The sequence below is a fragment of the Rhineura floridana genome, chromosome 5 (assembly GCF_030035675.1).
Source record: "Rhineura floridana isolate rRhiFlo1 chromosome 5, rRhiFlo1.hap2, whole genome shotgun sequence".
Classification (NCBI taxonomy): Eukaryota; Metazoa; Chordata; class Lepidosauria; order Squamata; family Rhineuridae; genus Rhineura; species Rhineura floridana.
The window spans coordinates 170317115-170341614 of NC_084484.1; the positions used below are offsets into that span (position 1 = coordinate 170317115).

The 24500-nt window shown below is 42.9% G+C and overlaps 1 protein-coding gene across 13 annotated transcripts in view; it reads right to left on the minus strand.

Moving 5' to 3' along the window:
• The window catches only part of FAT3 (FAT atypical cadherin 3), a 697764-nt gene that overhangs the window by 164827 nt on the left and 508437 nt on the right, over positions 1-24500 (minus strand). For all 13 annotated transcript variants that reach the window (XM_061628858.1, XM_061628860.1, XM_061628859.1 and 10 more), the window contains one exon: positions 3159-3298. In XM_061628858.1, coding sequence (XP_061484842.1) covers positions 3159-3298 — 140 coding nt within the window. The remainder of the gene's footprint in view (positions 1-3158; positions 3299-24500) is intronic.

Genomic DNA, 24500 nt, shown 5'->3' on the forward strand with positions numbered 1-24500 from the left:
TTATGGTTTGCTATTATGCTAGCACAAATTAATGGAAAGTTGATATGCCAAACTGAATATGGAATATGTGTATCAGAAGTAAGCTATGTGTCTAGGAGTAATGAACACCTGAAAACAGGGAACCTGCTGCTCAGCACTGGAATTATCTAAACATCAGGATTCTAGGGTATGTTCTGGGTACACATTCAGTTCTCACCAGGGGTTGATAAGCGGGTTGGGCTTCACCATTATCTTCTATGAACCAAGTGCACCTTACAACATGCCTCAAACTCTCCTGTGACTGTGTACTGGAAGATAAGGGCAGTTTGGCAATGGAACCGACTTCCTAGGGAGGTGGTGGGATCCCCTTCGCTGGATGTCTTCAAGCAGAGGCTGGACAGCTATCTGCGGGAGATGCTCTAGCTGTGGATTTCCTGCTATGAGCAGGGGGTTGGACTCGATGGCCTACAAGGCCCCTTCCAGCTCTATGATTCTATGATTCTATAAGAGAGGTAGAGGCATTAAATCCGTCTTTCAGGAAAGCGGATCTGAATATATTCAGCAGAAGATGAAAAGCTGCTTCACAATGTCACCTAATTTTTAGTAATAATTGCTGAAGTTTGAAATTACCTGGTTCAGAATATGAATCAGAATACAAACTCCTTCCCTGAGCACTATTCTCTGGAGTTTTGTTTTGTTTTTTAAAAAATCACACCTGCCTTTCAGAACATTTTGCAAAACTCTGTCTTAGCTGTGATTAGTGGCCAGGACTGGACAAAAAATAGAGGCAGAAATTTTGAGGAGGAACTGAAAACACGCTTACAAATTGAGGTGGTATTGTTGGACAATAACACAAGTGAAAGCAAAACTTAAGGGCTGCACTAACTCTCAGAAAACAGAAGAATTTGTTCCAATGCCTGTAGATAGAGACAATTCCAGCTTGAGCCAAGGACAATTCATTCATTACTAGTTTTTGTCATACATTACTTGGATTTGTGCTGAAACTTACGAACTCCACAGTCAACACTGGCTTCCTAATGAGCTTATGTCCCACGCATTTGCATCAGCACAAGTTTGTCCCCATTTGCAGTTCACATTTTTCTTTTTTTAAACATCTTGGGTTCATGTTTCCCAGACTTCTGACAACTGAGGCACCTGTCCCTCCCAAATTAAAACTGGAGGCACACTTCACTCTTACACCCCCAAATATTATTTATTATTATTTATTTAGTTATTAAATTTATATCCCGCCCTTCCTCCTAGAAGGAGCCCTGGGCAGCAAACAAAAACACTACAAATGCTCTAAAACATCTTTAAAAATGTATTAAAACAAAGCATCTTTAAAAACAACTTTAAAAACTTATTAAAAAGTAATTCCAACACAGATGCAGACTGGGATAAAGTCTCTACTTAAAAGGCTTGTTGAAAGGGGAAGGTCTTCAGTAGGCACTGAAAAGATAACAGAGATGACGCCTGTCTAATATTTAAGGGGAGAGAATTCCAAAGGGTAGATGCCACAACTTAAAGGCCTGCTTCCTATGTTGTGCAGAACGGACCTCCTGATAAGATGTTATCTGCAGGAGCCCCTCACCTGCACAGTGCAGTGATCGACTGGGTATATAAGGGATAAGATGATCTTTCAGGTATCCTGGTCCCAAGCTCTATAGGGCTTTGTGCACCAAAAACAGAACTGAACTTGGCCCGGCACCTAATGGGCAGCCAGTGCAATTCTTTCAACAGCAGGGTAAAATGTTGGTGATACCATGCCCCAGTGAGCAGTCACATCACCAAATTTTGCACCAGCTGCAGCTTTCGGACCAACCTGAAGGGGCAGCCCCACATAGAGCACATTACAGTAATCCAGCCTGGAGGTTACCAGTGCATGGACAAAAGTAGTCAGGCTATCCCGGTCCAGAAAGAGCCACAGCTGTCGTACCAGCTGAAGCTGGTAAAAGGCACTCCACCTGGGCCTCTAGCGACAAAGATCGATCCAAGTAATAATAAGAATAGTTAAGACTAAGCTGCCTTTACAGCAGTGGTTCCCTTTTTGATGGTCTTGGCGGATCACTTTATGATTTTTCTACCTGTTATAGCAATTGTAATGCTGTTTCCAGATGCTGCATGATCTTTAATTGTATTTTTATTGTTTCTTTTATTTCTTATATTGTATTTTATTGTATTATAATTTGCATTCCATAGAATTCAAATTGTAATACAATAAAATACAATATTAGAAATAAAAGAAACAATAAAAAATAAAAATCAAGATGGGTATCTAATGATGGCATGCCACCAACCAGCTGAAGGAAGCCTACAGACCAATGGACCAATGTCAGTTTGGGAACTCCTGCTTTGGAGGGATCCAGTACCTGTATTTCTGTGCAAGTGGCAGGGCTGGGCCAGGCTGAAGGCAGCAGCCTGGGGTGAGCCACATGCTGGAAACCAAGAGCCAAAGGACAAACTAGAAAGCAGAGTTGAGGAGAAGGCCAGAAACCAGGATCAACGAGTGAGTGAGGACCAAAGGACACACGAGGAGGAAAGATAAAGAAGCAAAAAAGAAGCCAGGACCAAAGAATATCCGATAATGTGGAAACACATCAGAGATCAAGAAGACCTTGTTGCCCTCTTTTGGATAAAAGGTAGGACATAAATGTGACAAACAGAATGAACAAACAAATTATTTACTCAATTCATTGTTAGTGATAGCTTCTTGCAGCACATTAGTTCGGGAATTACAGATGGATGGATCATTCTGTTTCTTGTCCATATCAGTTTTGCACAGGTTCATTCACAAGCCTGTTTCACCCCATTTCTGAATTAATCTGTGATCTTTTTTTTAAAAAAGTACTATTTAAATATTGTGTTTTATCTCAATGTATGGGTTTCTAAAAACATTTTACTCCAAAATACACATTCTGGATTAATTTTGGTAAGTTTCTTGAACCAAGAATTGTATTTCAAAATTTGGAGAAGTGCAAAATTCAAATTGCAATTTTGTTCCAATTAGTACATTCGCCCAGGAGGTGCAGATCAGGTAAGTTTGCATTAGAATTCACAGAAACCAAAGGAACTAGGTGCACAGCTTCTCAAACGGCACATGATGCAACTGAAATAATTTACAGTTCCTCCGAAGTACAGCAGAAGCATTCGGTATAGGAAAGCGATGTAATATACGCTACCTGAGTGCTTGCCACATTTGTTCCATCAGTGACTTCCACAGTCATGTTGTACACCGACCTCTGCTCAGCGTCCAGGGGCTTTGCGATGACAATGGTTCCCACACCTTTGTCTGCGTCGAAAGAGCTCTCGAAATTCCCCCCTAATTGTTGTTGCAACATAAGGTACAGTTAAACCTCTGGAATGCTTTCATTGAAAAAACAAAACAAAATTAGAGATGAGGGTATGGTAATTTACAGAGAAGCGCTGCACGTAACATGCACTGCACATTTAGCGATCATTGTTCTAAACTAATTTTTCCTTTCAAGCATCATTTGTATATTGTAAAACAGATGTCATAAAGGAAAGAGAAAGAAAAAAAGGAAACAAGAACCCATACTGCAGACAAAAGATTCAGCAATGCATCCAAGCGAAGCGTAATTGATTCCTTAAAAAGGCTTTACAAGGCTATTAACCTGCAAAGACTGATGCCCTCGTTAGCGAGAACAAGCCCTCCCCCCCCTTCATTTGAAATTCATTTGGGAGCAAGATTCAAGTGTTATTTGTATGACAGTTCTAAGGAGCTCATTGGCGGGGCTACTGGGAGAGCTGGAAAGGGTTCAGAAAAGGGCAACCAAAATGTTCAAGGGGATGGAGCGACTCCCCTCTAGGGAAAGGTTGCAGCCTTTGGGGCTTTTTTAGTTTAGAGAAAAGGTGAGTACGAGAAGACATGACAGAAGTTTATTAAATATTCAGGCAGGCTTTTGGGGTGGGTTAGGTTTTATTATTATTGTTGAAATTTTTAATGTTTTAATGTATTTGTATGTTTTTATTTTGTACGTCGCCCAGAGTGGCTGGACAGCCAGCCAGATGGGTGACTAATAAATTTAATAAATAAATAAATAAATAAATAAAATTATGCATGCCATGGAGAAAGCGGTTAGAGGTTTTTTCCCCTCTCCCTCTCTCATAATGCTAGAACTCATGGGCATCCAATGAAGCTGAATGTCGGACAGACAAAGAAATAGCTTCTTCAGACAGCACATAGTTAAACTATGGAATTTGCTCCTGTGAGAGGAAGTGATGGCCACCAACCTGGACGGCTTTAAAAGAGGATTTAGACAAATACATGGAGGATAGGGCTACCAATGGCTACTAGCCATGAAGGCTATGCTCTCCCTGCATGGATGGAAGCAGTATGCTTCTGAATACCATCTACTGGAAACCACAGGAGAGGAGAAAGCTTTTGCACTCAGGTCCTGCTTGTGGGCTTCCCATGGGCATCTGGTTGGCCACTGTGTGAACAGGATGTTGGACTAGATGGGCCTTTGCCTGGATCCAGCAGGCTCTCCTCATGTTCTTACTTGCATAACTTTTAAAGAAATCTGACTACTTCAGTTAACCCACCCATCCCTCTCCAAAAAAACCCATTACAGGAAGCTGCCTTACACCAGGTCAGACTATTTGCCCAATAAGCCCAGTGTTGGATTTTCTGAGTGGCAGTGGCTCCCCAGGGCCTCACGAGAGGCCTTTCATATCATCTACTACCTGATCCTTTCGACTAAAGTTTGAACATGGGATCTTCTGCATGCAAAACATGTGCTATATTGACTCATGGGGTCCCTCCAGTGTCCCAGACAGACCTATACATATAAAAGCTGGTTCCCAACATTCTGTCACATTCTAGCATGACCAACAGAATCAGGTCAGGGCAAATTAAGGTAGGGGCCATGCAAATAGGCTGGGATCAGTAGGAGTGCAAAGCAGGTTTAGCCCCCACAATGATGGTGTCCTCGAGTGCAACACTTCACTTTCTTCAAAGTTTAAGAGCACAGCCATCAATCTTCCCTGTCAGGAAAATATAAAATACTACTCTCAGAGATACTATTGTGGAGTCAGGGCACTGGCGGCTGATGAGATGCTACATCAGTCAGCATTTCCGGCTGCTGTGGGGACAGAAAAATTACTGCTGATACCTGTCAAGAGCCAGATGACGTAGGGCAAAGAATGTCAGACTAAGACTAGGGGGATGCGAGTTGAAATCTCTTGCTCAGTCATGAGTGATCTTGGACCAGTTACCATCATCCTACCCTACCTCATAGGGCTAAAAGGGGAAGGGGCTTGTATGCTGCTCTGAGCTTCTTAGAAGAAGCCCAGGCTCAAATATATAAATATGTGCCAAAAAATGGAGACAGGGGGCACCTCCCTCACCAGTGTGTAGCTGCGTGCCCTTGCTGACATCAGCAGCTCATGCCAACGGCACCCTGGTCTTTGATGCAGAAGACACCCCATGCTGACAAATAGGAGCGGGAATTCTGTTTCCACTGCAGAGGTGGTTAGTGGGTCTGAGAGGTGAACTGCCTTATAAGGGTAAAACATAGGAACTATGAAATGCCCTTCCCTCTGCCGTACATGAAGCGGCAACCATCAGACATCTCGTAAAGTCATCTTTTTTGCCCAAATTTTCCCTAAGCGGTAAATGAAGACTTTTACATAAATAAATAAAGGAAGGAAGCTGCCTAATACTGGATGGTATTTAATGCTAGTCCTACTTAAAGTAGGCCCACTGAAGTTAGTAGACGTGACTAACTTAGGTTCATTCATTTCAGTGGATCTACTTTGAGTAGGGCTTCGTTGACTGCAACCCACTAAAACAGGATGTTTGATCTATCCAGCTCAGCGGCTAGCAGCAGCTTTCTGTGATTTCAGACAGGGGTCTCTCCCAGCCCTACCTGGAGATGCCAGGGATTGAACCTGGGACCTTCTGCATACAAGGCAGATGCTACCACATGAAGCCCATGTCTTCTACCCCTGATACTGGGTGGCTTGGCCTTCATTGCCCAGGGTGTTGTGTGTGCTTGTACGTGCAGTGCATCTCTTTGTGGAGAAGTTAGTGAATCCGCATAGCAGTCCTTGAAATATGCAAACTAGAGCTGTGTGCAAATGACCTCTCAAAATTCTCCATCTCTGGAATCAGTTACCAAATGAAATGAGACAACTGCCTGGCATCTTGATATTCAGGACATTTTCTTTGAAAGTAGGCTTTCCCTGAAGTGTGGCCCTGTCATTTTATGGAATATTAATTGTACAATCGTAGAAATGTCTTTATTGCTTTTAGCTTACTGAGTCTGTAATCTTTTGTATTTTACCATATTGTACACCACTTCTGCAGCTTTGGCTTGTGAAGCACTTTATAAATATGCAAATAAATAAATAAATAGAAAATATATCTGGGCAGAGAAATCAGGGGGACCATTTCACTTTTCTCAGGGGTGGGGCTTACCATCTGCAGTGGACACAGTTTCACTTAGTAGCCTGACTACAGATGTGAAAGCCCAGAAAAAAATTGGCAAATTCGGGGGGGGGGGATTTCCCCCCCTTTTTTTATGAAGCCTTGTTTGTTTTGTTTTTCCACCCAAATTGAAAAAATGAAAACATACACACAGAAATACACACACACACACTCCCCCCCATATTTCTGTTTTATTTTATTTTTCCTGACCTTGCACATCTCTAAGTGTGACTACTCTTTTGCATAATCCACGGTGCCTTGGAACTAGTGTCATTCCGGGGCATTATGATGGTCAGCCCATTAATTAAAAAAAAAAAGTAGAGAGCATTCAGAGAAAATTCTGAAAAGTTGTTGTGGAAGAAAAAAAAAAGTCTTCTGAGGAATTTTGGCCCATCTGTAATGCAAACACTCCTTTTACACACACTCTCTCTCTCCCTCTCCCTCTCTCCTCTCTCTCACACACACTTAATGGACAAGCCTTTTGCTAGTCATAAATAGCAGGCCATAGGGTTCAAACTGTAATCCTCTCAGAAGGCACTGAATCCACAATAGACAGCAAATTATTTATTATTATTAAAACCATTTCTATTTAAATTAATGAGAATCTGGATTTCTTTTTCACATTTTAACACAAGCTGCCTGCTGACTCAGGGATGCATTGTACCTCAACTAAATTAAACACTTCTTCATTTTTGCAACTCTGCACACATTACCTTTCATTAAAAGTACAAATTTGGCATGAATGCATGGGGGGGGGGGATCTTCCACCTGTGGTATGAGCGAGCCAGAAATAACCCAGAGCTAACAAAATTGGTCATTATGTTCAGAAACACAAGTGATCAAAAGGAACCACATTGGCTTTGCTAGTGCCCTTTGCCTCCCACTGAAATAAATCAATTGTAACAGAGAAAGCTTCCTGGAGATGGGGGGATACGAGAGGGACAGAGGCTGGCCAAAGGTTCCCCCTCTCCAACTCCTGCTTTAACCGAAGAAGCAAAGCAAATTAATGGATGATATAGGCCTGATCCTTCAAACTATAGGGTAGCATCAAATCCCTTGCTGAACAGCAGGAGAACAAGGGTGCTCATAACCCTTTAGAGACAGCTCAGTGGCTCTCAGAACGAGCACACAGTAGGAAAATTTTAGCCCATTGATTAATATCACACACACACACACACACACACACCCCTCCAGCAATTCTACTGAACATTTGTGCACTATGAAAAAAACATTTATTGTTTTTTAAACCTTTCGGAGGGTGGGGGTGGCAGAGAATGAAAGGGTTTCTCTTTTATTCTGACATGGCAATTTATGCTGATTGTTTGCCAGAATTAATAACACCAGGGGTAATTGCACATTTAACATATGGGGTGGGGGGAAGAGAGATGTGCCTATTACCTGAGTTGCCACAATGGAGAATCAAAGAATGCCTTAAATTAAGGGTAAACACTGGACAACCCTAGGGCTCAACTCAATCCCCCCAGGGTCTTCCCATCATGTCTCTCCCCCCCAATCATGCAACACAGTTGCTTTTTCCTGCACCAGAAGATACAAGATCTTTTAAACCCCTTGCTCCCTAGTGAAAGAGCCACAGTGTGTTTTTTTGTAAGGCACCTCCTCTTATGATGCCCCTCAGCTACAAGAAGGGCTTTTAAATCCACTTTTAACATCTCACTGTTCTTCCTTCAATCATATCTTACCTGTGCACAAGATGAGACATAGGTAAATGGAAGTGAACAGCCTCCATTTCAGTTTGGCCTGGGGAGAAGGGGGCTCAAAAGACCCCGTCAACTTCCTTGCTCTGTGAGGGCAGGGGCCAATATTACTGGCCCATCAGTTGAATTTAAAATACGGCTGCCATTAAATTTAGTTGATAAACATGGACTTTAAGTAAATAAATACTACACCAACTTCATATGCCCACAGTCAGTATTCATTTGAGCCCATCATAACATCTTTTCTTTCCCAAAAAGGACGTTTTATTTAAATTTTTAAAATCGAATTGAATCAAATATAAGTTTACTGTGTATAGTCAAAGGCCTTAAGCAATATGAATAAAAAATAAAAAATGAACCTTTATCCTACAACATTCTTGTTAAAATAATACATGACATTATAAATGTTTTATAAAATTCATCAAAACTATTAAAAACAGTCCATTACTACCATCCATTATTACCATCCATTAAAAGATTGGGCACTCAGGTCTTAAAAGTTTTATAATACATCATAACTCCTGATATAAAATTGTTTTGGGGAGCAATCCTAGCAAGCAAAAGGGGACATGGAGCAGTGGATTCCCATCACATCTGTAGCCCTGTTGGCTCCTGCCAACCAGGGTTAAGGTGTGTGGGGTAGGGAGAAGGATTTATCTTGCTTGCTGTTCCATCTCTCAGGTTTTTTTATTATTATTTGGACAATTTCTATATCGCCTACAGTTAAACAAACCTCTAAGTAGTTAAAACATCTTAACCAAATAGCAAATCAATAAAAACTCTATAAAACACAATTAATGATCAAACTGAACATCCTCTTTGATATCAAAATCAACAATGCACGTAAAAATCAACTAGGCAAAAAAGATGAAAAATATTCATAACAGAACAACTGAACGGAATATCCTCTAGACCAGTGGTCCTAACTTTTATGAGTATGGGACCCCCTTTGCAAGCTCAAAATATCGTGACCACGCCCTCTCCCGTTAAATGTAATTTTAGTCTCTGTTACTTGAAAAAATGGTACATGGCAAAATCACATCTCCAAACATCTCTTTCCATAAAAGCTAGCTGCAGACAGGGAGGTGTTGCTTTCTTTTGTTAATGCAAAGGTCCAACCTTTGCTTTTTGATTTTCTTATATTTGTTCTATTCATATATTTTCTTGTTTATCCTCTATGTACACCGCCCAGAGAGCTTTTTTGGCTTAGGGCGGTATATAAATTAAATTAAATAAAAAATAAAATAAATAAATAAACCAAATTGGTAGACCCTCCCCCCCACAATCTGAAGATGTGCAGTCCTGTTTCCCAACACCAGTGGGTTACAGTGTTGGGCTAAGATGCACGTTAATATCCCCACCCAGCCCCACCCAGCCATGAAGCCGACTGGGTGACCTTGGATCCGACACAGGGTTGGTGTAAGGATAAAATGGAAAGGGGGGGACCATGTGCACCACCTTGAGCAACTTGGAGGAAAGATGGGATATACTGTAAATGCAATAATTAAATAAATAAATACATTTCAGCCTCAGTCACTCTGCTGAGCTTTAATAATAATAATAATAATAATAATAATTAAAAAAGCATCAATGTGGTAGTGGTGCGGATGTTAGATTGTGAAGACAAAAGGGTGGATAGGTTGAGGAGGGGGGTTAGTGCTTTTAGGCCTTGGGATGATCATCAGAACTGATGACTTGGTTAGCGTGCACTTGGGGAATGAGAATGGAACAGAAGACAGATCAGTGCACGCACACACACCTGCCCCTCCTGCAAGCATCTGCAGGCGTGCATGTATTTGGGCATGTGGGGGGGGGAAGCCCTGAACTGCTGCAGCATCTTGGAGACAGTGGGGGGGGCAGAGTGTAGGCAAAAGAAAGGCGGGACGCTGGCACACACACTTAGCCTTAGAGATGAGGGGCAAGCAAGTCCTGAGCTTCCTCTCTTTAGTTCCGTCTGGGCCAAAGGCAAGATCTGAACAGCCTCGCAAATAAGAATAATTTTTAAAAGGAGGTGGCAGCAAAGTAGGAGCCAATAAAGGCTGGCAGGCTGGCTACCAGAAAGGAAAGGGGAAAGCATCCTTTCCTTGCAGCCTTGCTACTTTTTGCTTCACGAAAAGCCCTCTCCTCTTGTTCTGAGTAGCGTCAGCAGCAGCAGCAGTGCAAGGAGCCAGGAATCAGCAATATCAATCCCCTCTGCTTCCTGGTAGCTCCACCCTCAGCCTTCTTTGGTGTCTGCCACATGTTTTATAGGCAGATGCCTGCCCTCGGCATACCCAAAAGATGCTCTGGCGCTTCAGCAAAAGTCCTCCCCTCTCATTTGCGGCAAGGGGGAGGTGTCGTCTGCAGAGACAGTGAGGAGCAGACAGAGTCCAGTGAGTGAAGACTTTTTAAAAATAAATAAATAAATAATAAACAATTCATTTCTTTTCTGTTCATGGCCCCCTCTGGATTACCTCATGGCCCCCCAGGTTGGGAACCACTACTCCAGACATCCAAAACCCAATTAAATGAATTCAATTTCACTGCAGCAGAGGGGCCCCAATTGCCCTGCTCATCAGGAATCTAGTAGATCCATCGCTAGTCCTGCTTTACTTCCAAAAAATTCCCAGCCCTACCTGGAGATGCCGGGGACTGAAGAGACCTCTAAATACAAAGCAGATGTTCTACCACTGAGCTATGTTCTTCTCTAGATGTTGCGTTCCTGATTGGAAATCCCCACTGTGTTCCAATTATGGGACACACATGTAATGTACAGTTAGGCCCTCTGGCAGTCTTATACCCCAGTACTTGAGAGGGCCACATCACATTTGCTCACCTTGAAGATGGAATACCACCAGGCACCTACAGACTAGTCTCAGAATACATGACAGATTGAGAAAGTCCTACCAAACCCTACAAGGATCACAACTTTCAATATTGAGAAATATTTCTATGCGATAATTGATTTGGATCTAAGCATATGACTCGCACTAGCAGCCATCGTCTGGGCCTAGAGTGATCAAAAAGGGCCCAGTCAGACTGGGAGTGCCGCCATTTTAACACTGAAATTGAAACTAAGAATGAAAGCTCCTCCATTTTCATTAGCTTGGATCCAGTGGCAGAAACTTGGTAAAAATCCCCCCAAAATGAACTGAAAAACTCCACCTGCAAAGAAGGCACTGCTTTATGACGCATCACACAGGCTGCAGGGAAGACTGTGAAGCTGCAGTAAAGACAGTTTACTGCCCAACACGTTTCTGAGGATTGAAACTTTTCCTCAGAGGCGACTCTTACTCGGTTATTTTAAAGATAAATAAAAACTGACTTCCATACCAGTTAATATCAGATTGCTCCTTTTGTTTCTGGTCTCCACACACAGCAGAACAAGGTGGTAAAATGAGCTGACAGATTGCTGGTCTATTACCACTGACGACAGGGAAGACCATTTTTGAATAGATAGAACTTTTCCCTGCTTTGCTGGACACAGGGAACTGTTTTGATACGGGTGAGCATTCCAAAACGTGATCCCTACGCCTGCAGATGAAACCATCTCTTCTACCACTGCAGAAGCCCTCCACTTCATTCTGCTGCATGTACAGATCAGGCCTGAGTTCCTTCAAACTGAGATGCCTGGATCTGAGTCTAGGGCCAGGTAAGGATGAAATCTGTTGCCCGTTGGAAAGCAATCTGTTGACTTAACAGGATAGCATCAATTCGAGTTCATTCCTTAACCACTAGCTGCTTCTTCTACTGCTCCGTGTTTTTTTTTCTTGGAAAAAATAATGATATTTTAAATGAATTATAGTTATTTAAAAATATAAATATTTTAAAGGAAGTATTCATATATTATCATTCTTAACATTGATATTGTAGAGGCAGATTTTGTTTTTTAAATCCATTTTCAAAAATAGCCATGGAAATTTGTTACATTAAAATCTGATCTTCAACTATTGAGAATAAGCGAATTAATGGAAAATTCAGTATCAAATCCGAATTGTGCGGAATTCTAGCACATCCATAGAGCCACAGCAGGGAACCTTTTTCATCCAGAGTGCTGCATTTCCTTCTGGGCAACCTTCCAAGGGCCATATGGCAATGCTGGGTAGGGCCAGAGGCAAAATGGGCGGAGCTATGGATACACATTTTACTTTTCTACAGTAGGCTAGTTTCTATCACACCCATCTCTATCCTTCATCTAATCTATCTATCCTGCATTGCCAGAGTACGGTTGCCAGGTTCACTCCCTGAGACTGATCCTGTATTGTTGGGAGAAGAGAAAGTCAGCCGCCTGCAAGTGTTCCTGCAAGCCTGTAATGGGAAAAACCACCAGGTGGAATTCTCCCTCCCCCCTCCACAACTTTTAAAGATACAAAAGACGTCTTGGTTGCCAGGCCCTGCCTCCAAGAGGTCTTCTGTATCTTTAAAAGTTATGCAGGGGGAAGGGAGAATTCCACCTTGTGGTTTTTCCCATTGCAGAGTTGCAAGAACACCTGCACTTCACTGACTTTCTTTTCTCCTAAAGATACAGGATCAGTCTCAGGGATTGAACCTGGCAACCCTATGCCACAGTGAAATGTAAACGGTCCAGCTAGGTAAAGAAACAAACTCTAGAAGAGTGCAAAGCTGGGCGGGTGTGGGGTATGACCTGGGGGAAGTCTTCAGGGCTAGGCAGAGAGGCCAGGAAGGCCACAGTCACTCCATCCCACCAGGGCCTGAGATTCCCCACTCCTGGTTTAGGGTTTTGGGTATGCAAAATAGGCACTCTACCACTGAGCTATGACCCCCTCCCACTCCAGAAAAATCCTACTCAATGTATGGTACTTAACACAGATCTTCTCATGGGTCCTCCTCAGCCCATAACCAAATACTGCACTGTGAACCTGATGCTAATTTGATTTCATGCCAAAATCCCATCTATTCCCCACGCCCTTCTATGCATGTCTCAACGACTTATCTCAACTGTTATATATACAGTTAGCAGCATTTAATTGTAAGAGACAACATAATTGTTCTTGACATTTAATTAAAGTTATGGAGACTCCAAGGTATTAAAACATTTCTATTGGATTATATGCTTTTAATTATTTGAAGCCCACTCTCCTTTCGTTTTCTACAAACAAAAAAGTCAGAAAGAAAGAAAGAAAGGGCATCTATCAATCAGTTTTGGGGGGAGAAATCTTTCTGAAGGCAAGATTTGAAGATTTTTCCATGAAGAAATTTCTGATGAATCGAGGCTAGCCCTTAGGGGAAAGCCAGAGCATTCTAAAATTTACTTATTAAATGAATGTTTTAGACTGATAACTGTGAAGGGGGCAAAGTACCAACTTTTAATTTCAGTTGCTTTGTAACCATCATCATCATCAATAATTTATTGCGGTCACAGACCCATAGCATATACAGAATAAAAACGAAATTAAACTAAAATGCAATGCAAAACACAATATAATCAAATAGAGCAGAAATAAAAATAGTGGCAAGTTGAGTAGTACCCAATATCTTACTAACTAGTAGTAATAGCTCTGCGTTTCTGTTGGACCACATATAAAAACTTTGCGACTTGGGTGGTAATCTCTTTATTTGAGCCAAATAAAAGATAAATCATCATGCATTCGGGAGACTTATGAGGGACACTTGCCATTAAGGGGTTTAGGAACTTACTGCGTGTCCAGGAATATAAAGGGCAGGAAAAAAGCATATGTTGGATAGTTTCAATATTACCTGCTCCGCAGGGACAGACACGTTGTTCATAGGGAAGGCCCAAGAACCTCCCTTCCAGAACTGCAGAGTGTAGAGAATTAAACCTAGCCTTAGAAAAGGCTAAGCGAAATTTGGGGACTGTAAGAAAATCCAAATAAGGGGCAAACTTACCACATTCGAATCTTAAATTCAAATGAAGGGGAGAACATATTTTGGAAGCCATGGCAATTGAAGTTTGAAAATCAATGTCCCTAAGTCGGGACCGGATAACGGATTTAGCAGAAGCAGGAGAATGAGAAGATAGATATTCTCGAGAGAGGCCATTCCGCGCCAATTTCGTCTCCATTTTTCTGTTCCAAATAGAGAAAAAAATGTCGCTCCAAAGGAAGGATAAAAAACCAGAGGGGGGGGTCAAACGATAATTTGGCCCAGTAGTTAGCAGACATCAGCCAAGCGTGACACTCAATCGAGGTAAGCCCGCATTCTAATCTAAGGGCAGCCGAGGTAACACATCTTGGGACACCTAATAGTCGGCGTAAAAAGGTGGAAAGCACCGCTTCAACTGAAGAGTTGAATGGATGGATCCAAATTGGGACACCGTATAAAAGTTGGGGGATGATCTTGGTTTTAAAGATCTGAATAAGTGCTGGAATGAATTGCCCTCCTTTGTAAAAGAAGTAACGAAGCAGACCCTTTATGGTATTCCTGGCACTCAGCACCGCCGCCCTTATGTGGGTGGTCCAGTTCAGTGAGGAGTGAAAGGTAATACCAAGATATTTGTAATGGTCAACCTGTTCGATTTGGTGGCCATTAATAGTCCAAACAGGGGTGGTTATTTGTTTAGAAAACACTAGAATTTTTGTTTTAGCATAGTTAATAGTTAACAGGTTCTCACTACAATAGGCCATAAAAGCGCGGAGAGTTCGCTTAAGACCCACCTTTGAGAAAGAAAGAAGGGCAGCATCATCTGCATATAATAATAGGGGACAGCTTAGTGCAGCGATTTTAGGAGAATGATGGTCGTGAGAAAGACAGCGAGCATTCAGGTCATTTAAATACAGGTTGAATAACAGGGGAGCTAGAATACATTCCTGTCTCACCACAGTGTCTGTAGGGACAGAATTAGTTAAACCGCCTTCGCGTCCGCAGTGAACCCGCAAGGATGTACGTTGATGCAAGTTGTAGATCAAAAAAAGAAGCCTTTTATCAATGGAAGTTTTAGCTAGTTTGGTCCAAAGTTTATCCCGGGGGATAGAATCAAAAGCAGCTTTTAGGTCAACAAAAGCAACATATAAGCTGTTACCCCTTTGACTTCTGTATTTTTTGGCAAGGTGGTTCAGGAGAAGACAATGGTCAAGGACGGAACGTCCTCTCCTGAACCCTGCTTGCTCCCTTCCAAGAATATCATGTTCCTCTATCCAGGTATGGAGTTTTACTTTCAGGTAAGAAGCATATAACTTACCTATTACAGATAATAAACTTATGGGCCTATAATTTGTGGGGTCCTCTCTATCCCCTTTTTTGAAAATGGGTATGATTATTGCTTCACGCCAAGCTGCAGGGAAATGACCGGTATCATTGAATCTAGTAAATAAGTTGGCCAATAGTGGAGCCCACCAATCTTGAAAGTTTTTTAATAGCTCTGGAGGGATATTATCTGAGCCAGGTGCCTTACCCATTTGTAGCCCAATTATCAAATCCCTTATTTCATTCTGAGAAACGGGTAACCATACCGGAAGCGACGAAGAGTCCGGGGGGAGAAAACAAGACAGGGCATTGTGTCGAGTGTTCACGTACATAGCTGTAAAGTGCTGTTCCCAACTTTGAGGGGGAATATTGCATGGAGCAGAATGCGAAAAACTAAAGACTTTAGAAATAATGGACCAGAAATTTTTGGAGTTTTTGGACCTAGATACTTGAATCAGGCTATTCCACTCCTCTTGGACTGCCAACCTCCTTTTGATGGCCAGCTTTCTAAAATTTACTTATTAAATAAATGTTTTAGACTGATAACTGTGAAGGGGGCAAAGTACCAACTTTTAATTTCAGTTGCTTTGTAACCATTTTAATGAGCAATCAGAAAATTGTAACGTTATCAGACCACTTTTCTTAAGAAAACTTTGCCTTCAGAATTTAGGGGGAATTAAAAAGGGGGAGATAACGACAGCTGATGCCTTTAAAATGCCCCTTCTTTTGCTCATAAAATATAGATTAGTCTCAGCTAAATCCAATATTTGTTTAAACCATTAGCATAGTGGTAAATTCAGAAGTGCAGGATCCCTTCATGTTGATCACAGCCATGCCCCCTCCATACTTTTTTGCTGCGGGGCTGAGAATGAGATCCTTGTTAATGCCTAGGAACCAATAAGCATGAAAGAGGAGTGTTAGCTACTGAGAAGAGTCTTCTCAGTGGCTGACATGCCTCCTTTCACTTGGATTGGCTGCAATCAGCAGGAAAGCAGCATGTTAGAAAACTCTTCTCAGTGGCTAACACATTCCCTTTCATGCTGACTGGCTTGTAGGATGCTGGAGACATAGGGACCTTGCTACAAAAAAGTAAAAGGGTCTAAGACCCCCTGAGACCCTTCAAGACCACACCCCCGATTCAAACTCTTTAAGTTAGTGTGTCAGTCCCTTTCCCTGCCCCCACCCTAAAACTCCACACTTTAACTAATTCCTGTTGGATACATCAAAGACTCTTTGGAGGCAAGTTCAATGATTAATTATGTTCTTGTTCATTCATTTCCTTTTGCTCGTTTCAATCTATTATCTGTACATCAGCAATATTATTTTATATCTTTTAAAATATACCTCAGTAAAATTATTTTTAAAAACAGTTTTTGGAACAGTCTGTCTGAAGAGCAGGTACACATACGCATCTTTCTTTAAGACTTCTTATTTACTGCTTCCCTATTTATGGGTCAGTTTCCTTTGGCAGTCAAGGGGAAAGCATCTAGAAATCCTGGACATGCTGGATAGCTCTCTACAGCCAGCCAGTCATGTGCTACCTGCCATGCACCATATTTAGCTTGTAGCATGTGCCAACCATAAATATGCTCTTTATATTGTTTTGCCAGTGACTGCTAAAATTTGCATACAGTAGGGCCCCGCTTCTCGGTACCCCGCTTTTCGGCGTTCCGTTAATACAGCACCAGCAGGGCGATCAGCTGGAGGGGGGGCTGGAGCTCTCCGCACTCCAGCTGATCGCGCAGGAGGAGGGGAAGATCAGTTGTAGCGTGCTGCAGCTGATCTTCTCCTCTTCTGGCGCGATCAGACTCCCGCTCGAGCTGATCACGCTGGAGGAGGGGAAGATCAGCTGTAGCTCACTACAGCCAATCTTCTCCTCTTCTGGCACAATCAGACTCCCCTGCTCGAGCTGGTTGCGCCTGAGGAGGGGAAGATCAGCTGTAGCATGCCACAGCTGATCTCCTCCCCGGGGGCAGTCAGACTCGCGCACTCCAGCTGATCGCACCAGAGGAGGGGAAGATCTGATCTTCTCCTCCCCTGGTGCAATCAGCGGGTTAGGCTCCAGACCCCCACCCTATAGCTGATCCGCTTTCCGGCGCTTTTTGCTTTCTGGAGGGGTTCTGGAACCTAACCTGCCATATGAGTGGGGCCCTACTGTATATCCTGCAGACTGGCATAGACAAATGTGCTTAGAACCCCATGGAGCAGGGAAGGTGCTGGGGGGAGGGGGAACTGGAGGGGAAAAGAGGTGGGCATGGAATGCTTAACTACCTCACACCCTGCCATTTTCCCAATCCAAATCCCACCTACATTCTATGATTTTCTTCTCTCTCTCTCTGGGGCATGAAGGCACTCTGATAGGCATTTAAGTGTAATGAAACTAGTCCCTCAGAGTTTTCCCACCTATTCCCTAACCTCTCACTGCAGCCCTCAGGTACCTTTCTACTTCCAGAGTTGAGAAGCAGAGATGCTGGCAAATGTCTGCAAAGCTGTGGCCACACTAGTTGCTTCAAAAGCAGCGAGAATGGTGTTTCTGGCTGTGCTTTGAAACGACTCTGCCCTCGGCTGGACACACCTCCCTTCCCCACTGCTGACTTCAGATCCTTCAGGACGGCCCACAGCAAAGTGTTGGGCCAATCACTGTCTCTGCCTGATCCTACAGCAAAGTGTTTCCATTGGCCACACCTGGAGGGGCAATGGGTTGATTTACCAATCAGTTGTGAAATATGTCTGAAGCTGAACTTTTTTAAAATAAAGCACTGGAGCTTATCTGACCAGGGTTTAGAGTGAAAAGGGGCCAAGTTTGACTAGTGTCATGTGCCCCCATTTCCAGAAAACAGAGATGGAGATGCACTGGAACTGGCACACGCGTAAGTGGGTCTCTACCCCAAGCTGAGGCAAGAACTTTGGGGGTGGGGTTGGTAAAAACCCATCTCAAAGACAAGTAGCCCCTGGATTCACCTTTGGTTGAAATTCAAGCTGGAGAAGACTTGCCAGTTTCTCCCCTTCCATCCACACAGTCCCTGGGTCTGTGCAAGTTGGCTTGCTTTGCTTATTCCAGGGGTGAAAACCAATGATAGGGAAACCCAACTCTCTCACAGAGAACCCATTGGGCCAGAGAGTCCTCTGAGGTCGTTGGGCTCCCTTTCATCAGGTGTTGCCCTTGCAGCCTTGCTCTATCTCCTCCTATTAAATCTAATGGTTCCAATTTGGTTTTCATCTTTTCAACAAGACAGCTGATGTGGCAAAGTGGTCAGAGTGTTGGACTATGATCTGGGAGACCAGGGTTCAAATCCCCACTTGGCTATGAAGCTCACTAGGTGACCTCGGGCCAGTCACTGCCTCTCAGACTAACCTACTGCACAGGGTTGTTGTAAAATGGAGAGTGGGACAAATCCGTTTGTGTGTTGTTGTTTTTTAAAAAGGTTCTCATGAAAATTTGTCAGCAATTTAGTGATCATTTCTCCTCTTATACACATTTTGGTTTGCAATTTTGTCTAATAGGCACATTTTTGCAAGCAATTTCCCCTATTTTGATGCATTTTTGTGTTTTTTAATGAATATGTCCATTTTTATATATGCTTTCCACAAATGCATGCATTTTTGTGAGAGAACTGCATTGCAAAACTGGAGAAGTGGAATTTTGAAAGATAGCTGTGTTTGGTTTCTGTATTGTTTCAGGAAGTTCACATTAGAGAAGGTTCATTAAATGTGAACTCTTGGTCCCTTCTGCATGTCCCTCTGAACTCAAATATAGGATGCTCTTTTCTCAAAGCTGCAGTTGTTTGGGGTTGCCTATGCTTCTGGGGATTCTGAATTATCTTTATAGCAAATGAAGCCATGAAAATTTGGAAGGCAAACCTGAAATAGCTTCTCAAGACCTTTTGGGTTGGGGGTTGCGATGATCAGACTATTTTCGGTTTGTGTTAATTTCACATTCATAAATCTGTTCTATCCTACTTTTGCATTAATCTCCAATTATTAGTTTTTTTTAATATAGATGTATTTTATCACAAAACAGTTGCTTCCTGAAATTGGGATGGCAGATCCACAATGAAACTCTGCATAGGCCCGACAACTGACTTCTTTTATCTGTTTGTTTAATCAATTGCTTCTGTAGTTCAGCAGTGCCCCAGCTGCATATGTTACCAGCTGTAAATGCTATGCAATTGGCATATAGTGCAAGGTAAAATAAATTAACATGTTTGTGTGTGGGGTCACTGATTCCAATTTCTCCCCTTTTGAGGTTTTAGTTTTTCCTTCTTTGGCTACAAAAAAAAAAAAAGTAAATGTAAATAATCCCTCTTCAGATCAAGACTTCCAAAAGGATACTAGTAACAATAAGTCAAACTATAAAACTCACAAGAGCTGTGTGATGCGTGCTGCTCTTCAGGGTGCAGTAGAAGCTTTGAAAGCAGTGAATAACGAAGAATTATTGCTGGTTAGGCCAAAGAAGAGCTTTGTCAGAAGCCCACAAATACTGGCAAGCCACTGAGCCAGTCTCAGGATGGATACCACTCCTTCCTCCCCCTGACTCCATGGCTTCATTGTTCTGTGGCTCTGGCCAGCCCAGTATTCTACTCTTCCTGAATTTTGTTTAAGTAAATTTTACTAAAACTAATTCTGGAATTGGAACATTCTTATTTTGCCACAGTTTTCAGTTCCTTTGGATCTCCTTCCCCATGACACTGATGCACAAATGTGCATTAATAAAACACTACAGAAAAGCAATCTTAGTAGGACCTTATGTACAATTGCATCAAGATTCTCTTTCTGAGGTATGCTCATGCTATTCTGCATATAGGTAAAACTCCACAGAAAAAGAATTTAGATATACATCAAAACTGCTTAGAGGTTTTCTCCAATCAAGCAATAAATGAATTGTGTGTGTGTGTGTTTATATATATATACAATATACACACACAGACACACACACACACATATATATGCAATCAGGCCCACCCTTAGCATGTGTGGGGCCCGGGGCAAAAGCACAGTTGCCTTCCCCCCACATTCTTTCTCTCTCTCTATATACATTTAGAGAGAGAGAGAGAGAGATTTTATTTATGAATATATGTAATTATAATATTTACATATGAGGCTAACAACCTATTAAATACAAATATGATTACCTTCACTTCAGGGAATAGGCCTCTAGTCAACCTGTTCCATACATTTATTTATTAGTTACATTTATATACCGCCCTTAGCAAATAGCTCTCAGGGCGGTGAACAGCATAAGATAAAATACATACATCGTAACGATAACATCACAAAACATATATAAACAAACACAATACAATTAGACAAATATAAAATAAAAAATCAATGTTACAGAAGTTAATCAGACAAATAGATTAAAATGATTAAAATGTTTAAAATGATTAAAATGCCTGGGAGCATAAAAAGGTCTTTACCTGGCGCCGGAAAGATAATACGGTAGGCGCCAGGCGTACCTCTTCGGGGAGGCTGTTCCACAACTCGGGGGCCACCACCGAAAAGGCCCTAGATCTAGTAACCACCCTCCGGGCTTCATAGTAAGTTGGCACCCGGAGGAGGGCCTTAGATTGCGAACGAAGTGAGCGGGTAGGTTCATAGCGGGAGAGGCGTTCCACCAGGTATTGCGGTCCCACGCCATGTAAGGCTTTATAGGTCATAACCAGCACCTTGAATCTCGCCCGGAAGCAAATAGGTAGCCAGTGCAGGCGAGCCAGAACAGGAGTTATATGCGAAGACCGACTGGTCCGCGTCAATAATCTGGCTGCCGCATTCTGCACTAGCTGAAGCTTCCGAACTGTCTTCAAGGGCAGCCCATCTGTCTTCCCTATGTTGATATCTGCTAGATATGGCAGTCTATTTCTAGGCATATTTTCCCATCTTTACCTTCCTAACTAAACAATTGAAAACACTTTGTGCAGAACCATTGTTTTAAATATCGAGGATGACAGAATTTAATAATTTCTGTAAATGTCTGGGCCTGGCTGCTTTGTTGATGGGCAATTACTTTCAGATTAAAATTAAAATAATACAAATATAAGAAACTATATATAACTTCACAGCTGATGAGCGGCAGCAGCACAGGGAAGCCACTGACTCAGGCACGCAGCCGAAGAGCAGGCTGGGGATTCAAACCTCCTGCCTAAAATCAGCTCGGGAAGCGGCTGGCGAGACGGCCGCTGCACAGCTGAAGGGAGAGGAAAAACCCTGCCGCAGCCCAGCTTCTCAGATCGCCAAGCGCAGGGGCCCCCCAAAGCATGGGGCCCGGGGCAACTGCCCCGCTTCCTGGTGCCTAGGGGTGGCTCTGTATACAATATATATATATATTGGTACAGTATGTACAGCAAATACAAGTTCATTTTTTGCAGTGCATTAGCAAAATATTGGACAAAAAGAACCTTGATGCATATTACATATGCAATATCATCAAAACTCTAAAATTCAGGGAGGGATTTGGATGCAATTGTGCTGTGTTTCAAAGGCATCAGGAAGTCCCTGAAGCTTGAGGGACTGCAGGGATGAGCCGAGGACACATGCTCATTCATGCAGTTAGACTGAGCTTCAGAAGTGAAGCAGTGAGATGTATCCAAAACCTAGTATGAGGTCAGAGAAGAGTCCCTGCCCATATCTAACCACCACACACCACAAATGCACTCATCAGTTTAAGAAATATGCTCTCCACTGGTGATCTGAATAACACATTTGTGGCCCTCTACTGTTGTTTTAGTTATTCCCAGTGGAGACTGGTGGCCCTGGTGTCAGTGGGGCAACGAATCCGCTCAAAGTCTTACTCTGAATTTTCAAGGAGCTGCCACCTTTCAGCACTTGGACAGCTCCTTGAAAGTTCAGACTAGAACCTGGAATGGATTCACTGCTCCAATGATATCGGGGCCATGGGCCTCCACTGGTTATTCTAGAATCTTGGAAAAGAGTTTTACACTCTTGCTAGGATTCTGAAAAGCCTAGTTCACGAAGATGAAAAGCACCATTTTCTAGTTAGGTTGTTGTGCACCGCCCAGAGAGCTTCGGCTATTGGGCAGTATAGAAATTTAATAAATAAATAAATAAATAGGTGACCAAAGAGAAACTGCCACTCATAGATTTGGAACCTTACGTCCAGTTGTAATTTACAGACTGTTGATTTAGCCATGGCGCAGTTCTATTGTGCAATTCAGACGGACAGGCCAGCATTTCAAATATCAGAATGTTATTTTTGTCTCTATTGTTTTGCACTTGCTTCTATTCTACACTTCTATTGTTCTTTAATAGTATATGGGATAAAATTCTTGCATTCAGTGCCATTACTGAAAAAATAATAACCTAGTTTAGAGTTCACAGGTGGGCCAATCATGTGCGCAAGCAGCTCCATGGTGGCCTCTTTCAGTCAATCTGCTTTCAGTCTACAGGTGAACCATTTATCTTGAGGTGTTAATCAGGTAACTGCTACAAATTTTACCATGCCACAGCAAACCTACATTCTGGAGGCCCTGTAGGTGCAGGGCGGAAATCTGAGCTTCTGTAGAGCAGACTGAGGGCTCCTCCAGACAACCTATTTATTGAGGATTCATTCTGATTTGCTTGCACAAAGGTTACATGGAAGACAGACTATGTCCAGTCTTTAGTGAATATTCACTCTGAATTGTGCACATGTGCGCGTATGCATTCATATGTCTTTCTATCGATCATTCATTCATTCCACATTTTTCAATGCATTTCCCCATCAATTTCCTAAGCACAAAAGTCTGTTCCTTTGTAAAAAGTGTATCTCTTGTGCTACAGTAACAGAGTGCTTTAATCCATCTTAACTGCACAAACTTCCTGGTATGCGCTTCAGTTCTCCTGAAAAATACTGACCATCTGGAGGCACCCTAAATGGAGTTGTGTATGTGTGCACTAGGGTTGGAAAACCTTTTTCATTCCCTCATGGGCATCTTTTTTTTTTTTTGGTGGGGATGGATGCATTCCAACGATGGGCAGGCCCAAAGGGAAAAGTGGGCAGAGCAATGGATGTGATGCTCTCTCTCTTCTGTAGGCTACATTTCATCCACCCAAAAGTCAGAGTTACACACGTACAGGGAGACATACTTCCATCAAGGAAAACATTATCATAGTTCTAGGACACATTCCAGCCTGCCAAAAGCACCCAAGGACCAGTGAGGGGCATGGCCTGGGAAGAGGGGGTGTGGCCTGTGGAGGGGCAAGGCCCGGGGAAAGTCCCAAAAGCAGACACTCTGCCAATGAGCCACAGCTTTCCTCAGAACCACTGAGTTATGGCTCCCCACCCATGGCACACACAGGATTACGTTGCACAGCAGGACTGCAGCGCCCCCGATCTCTACAAGCACTTCTGGACGTCAACCCCACCCACCCACCTGCCCGGCAGCTGTGGCAGGACTGAGCTGGGAAGTGCTTCAAGCAATTCCTTTTGTGGGCAATCTGGTGTCATCATGCCGAGCGAACGGTCCCGAACTCTTGAGAATCTGTGCATTTTGCTCTTCCCTCCCTTCTTTCTTTGGCGTATTGAACCTATTAGACTATAAAACATTCTGCCAGGAACCTGTCTCTTCCCTTCTTAGTGAAGCACTCAGTAGAATTTTAATGTGCTTAATAAATAATAAAAAGGGAGAGGCGTTATTCCAGGAGCTTTGAGCTGCAGCTGCTTTTCTCTCTGTTGATCCTGCTAAGCTCTTGCATTTGTCCAGGAAGAGGTCAGCGCTGGCAACTGGCACAGATGACATCAGGCTTTTGCAAAAGCACCGCAATCCAAGGAATGTAAGTGGCTGCCTTATAGTAGCCCGGACTACATATCCATCTAGACCAGGGCTGGGGAAACATTTTTAACCTGAGGGCCACATTCCCTTCTGGGGAGGGCCACATGACAGTGGTAGGAGAGGCCAGAGGCAACAGTGGGTAGAGCAATGAATGCACATTTTGTACAGTAGGCTAGTTTGTACACACACTCACACACCCCTCTCTATCCTCCATCCAGACAAACAAGCAGCAGTTTTAGCATTCAAGAACACTTTGCAGCCAGGCAAAATATGCACAGGGAGCAAAGCAGGGCCAGTCAGGGTGTGAGGCCTGGGGAGAGTCCAGACGGTCAGACAGAGAGGACTGGAGGACCACATTTGGTCCCTGGGCATGAGAATCCCCACCCTGATTGAGCCCAGTGTTGTCTACTCTGACTGGCAGGAACTCTCTCCAGGTTCTCATACAGA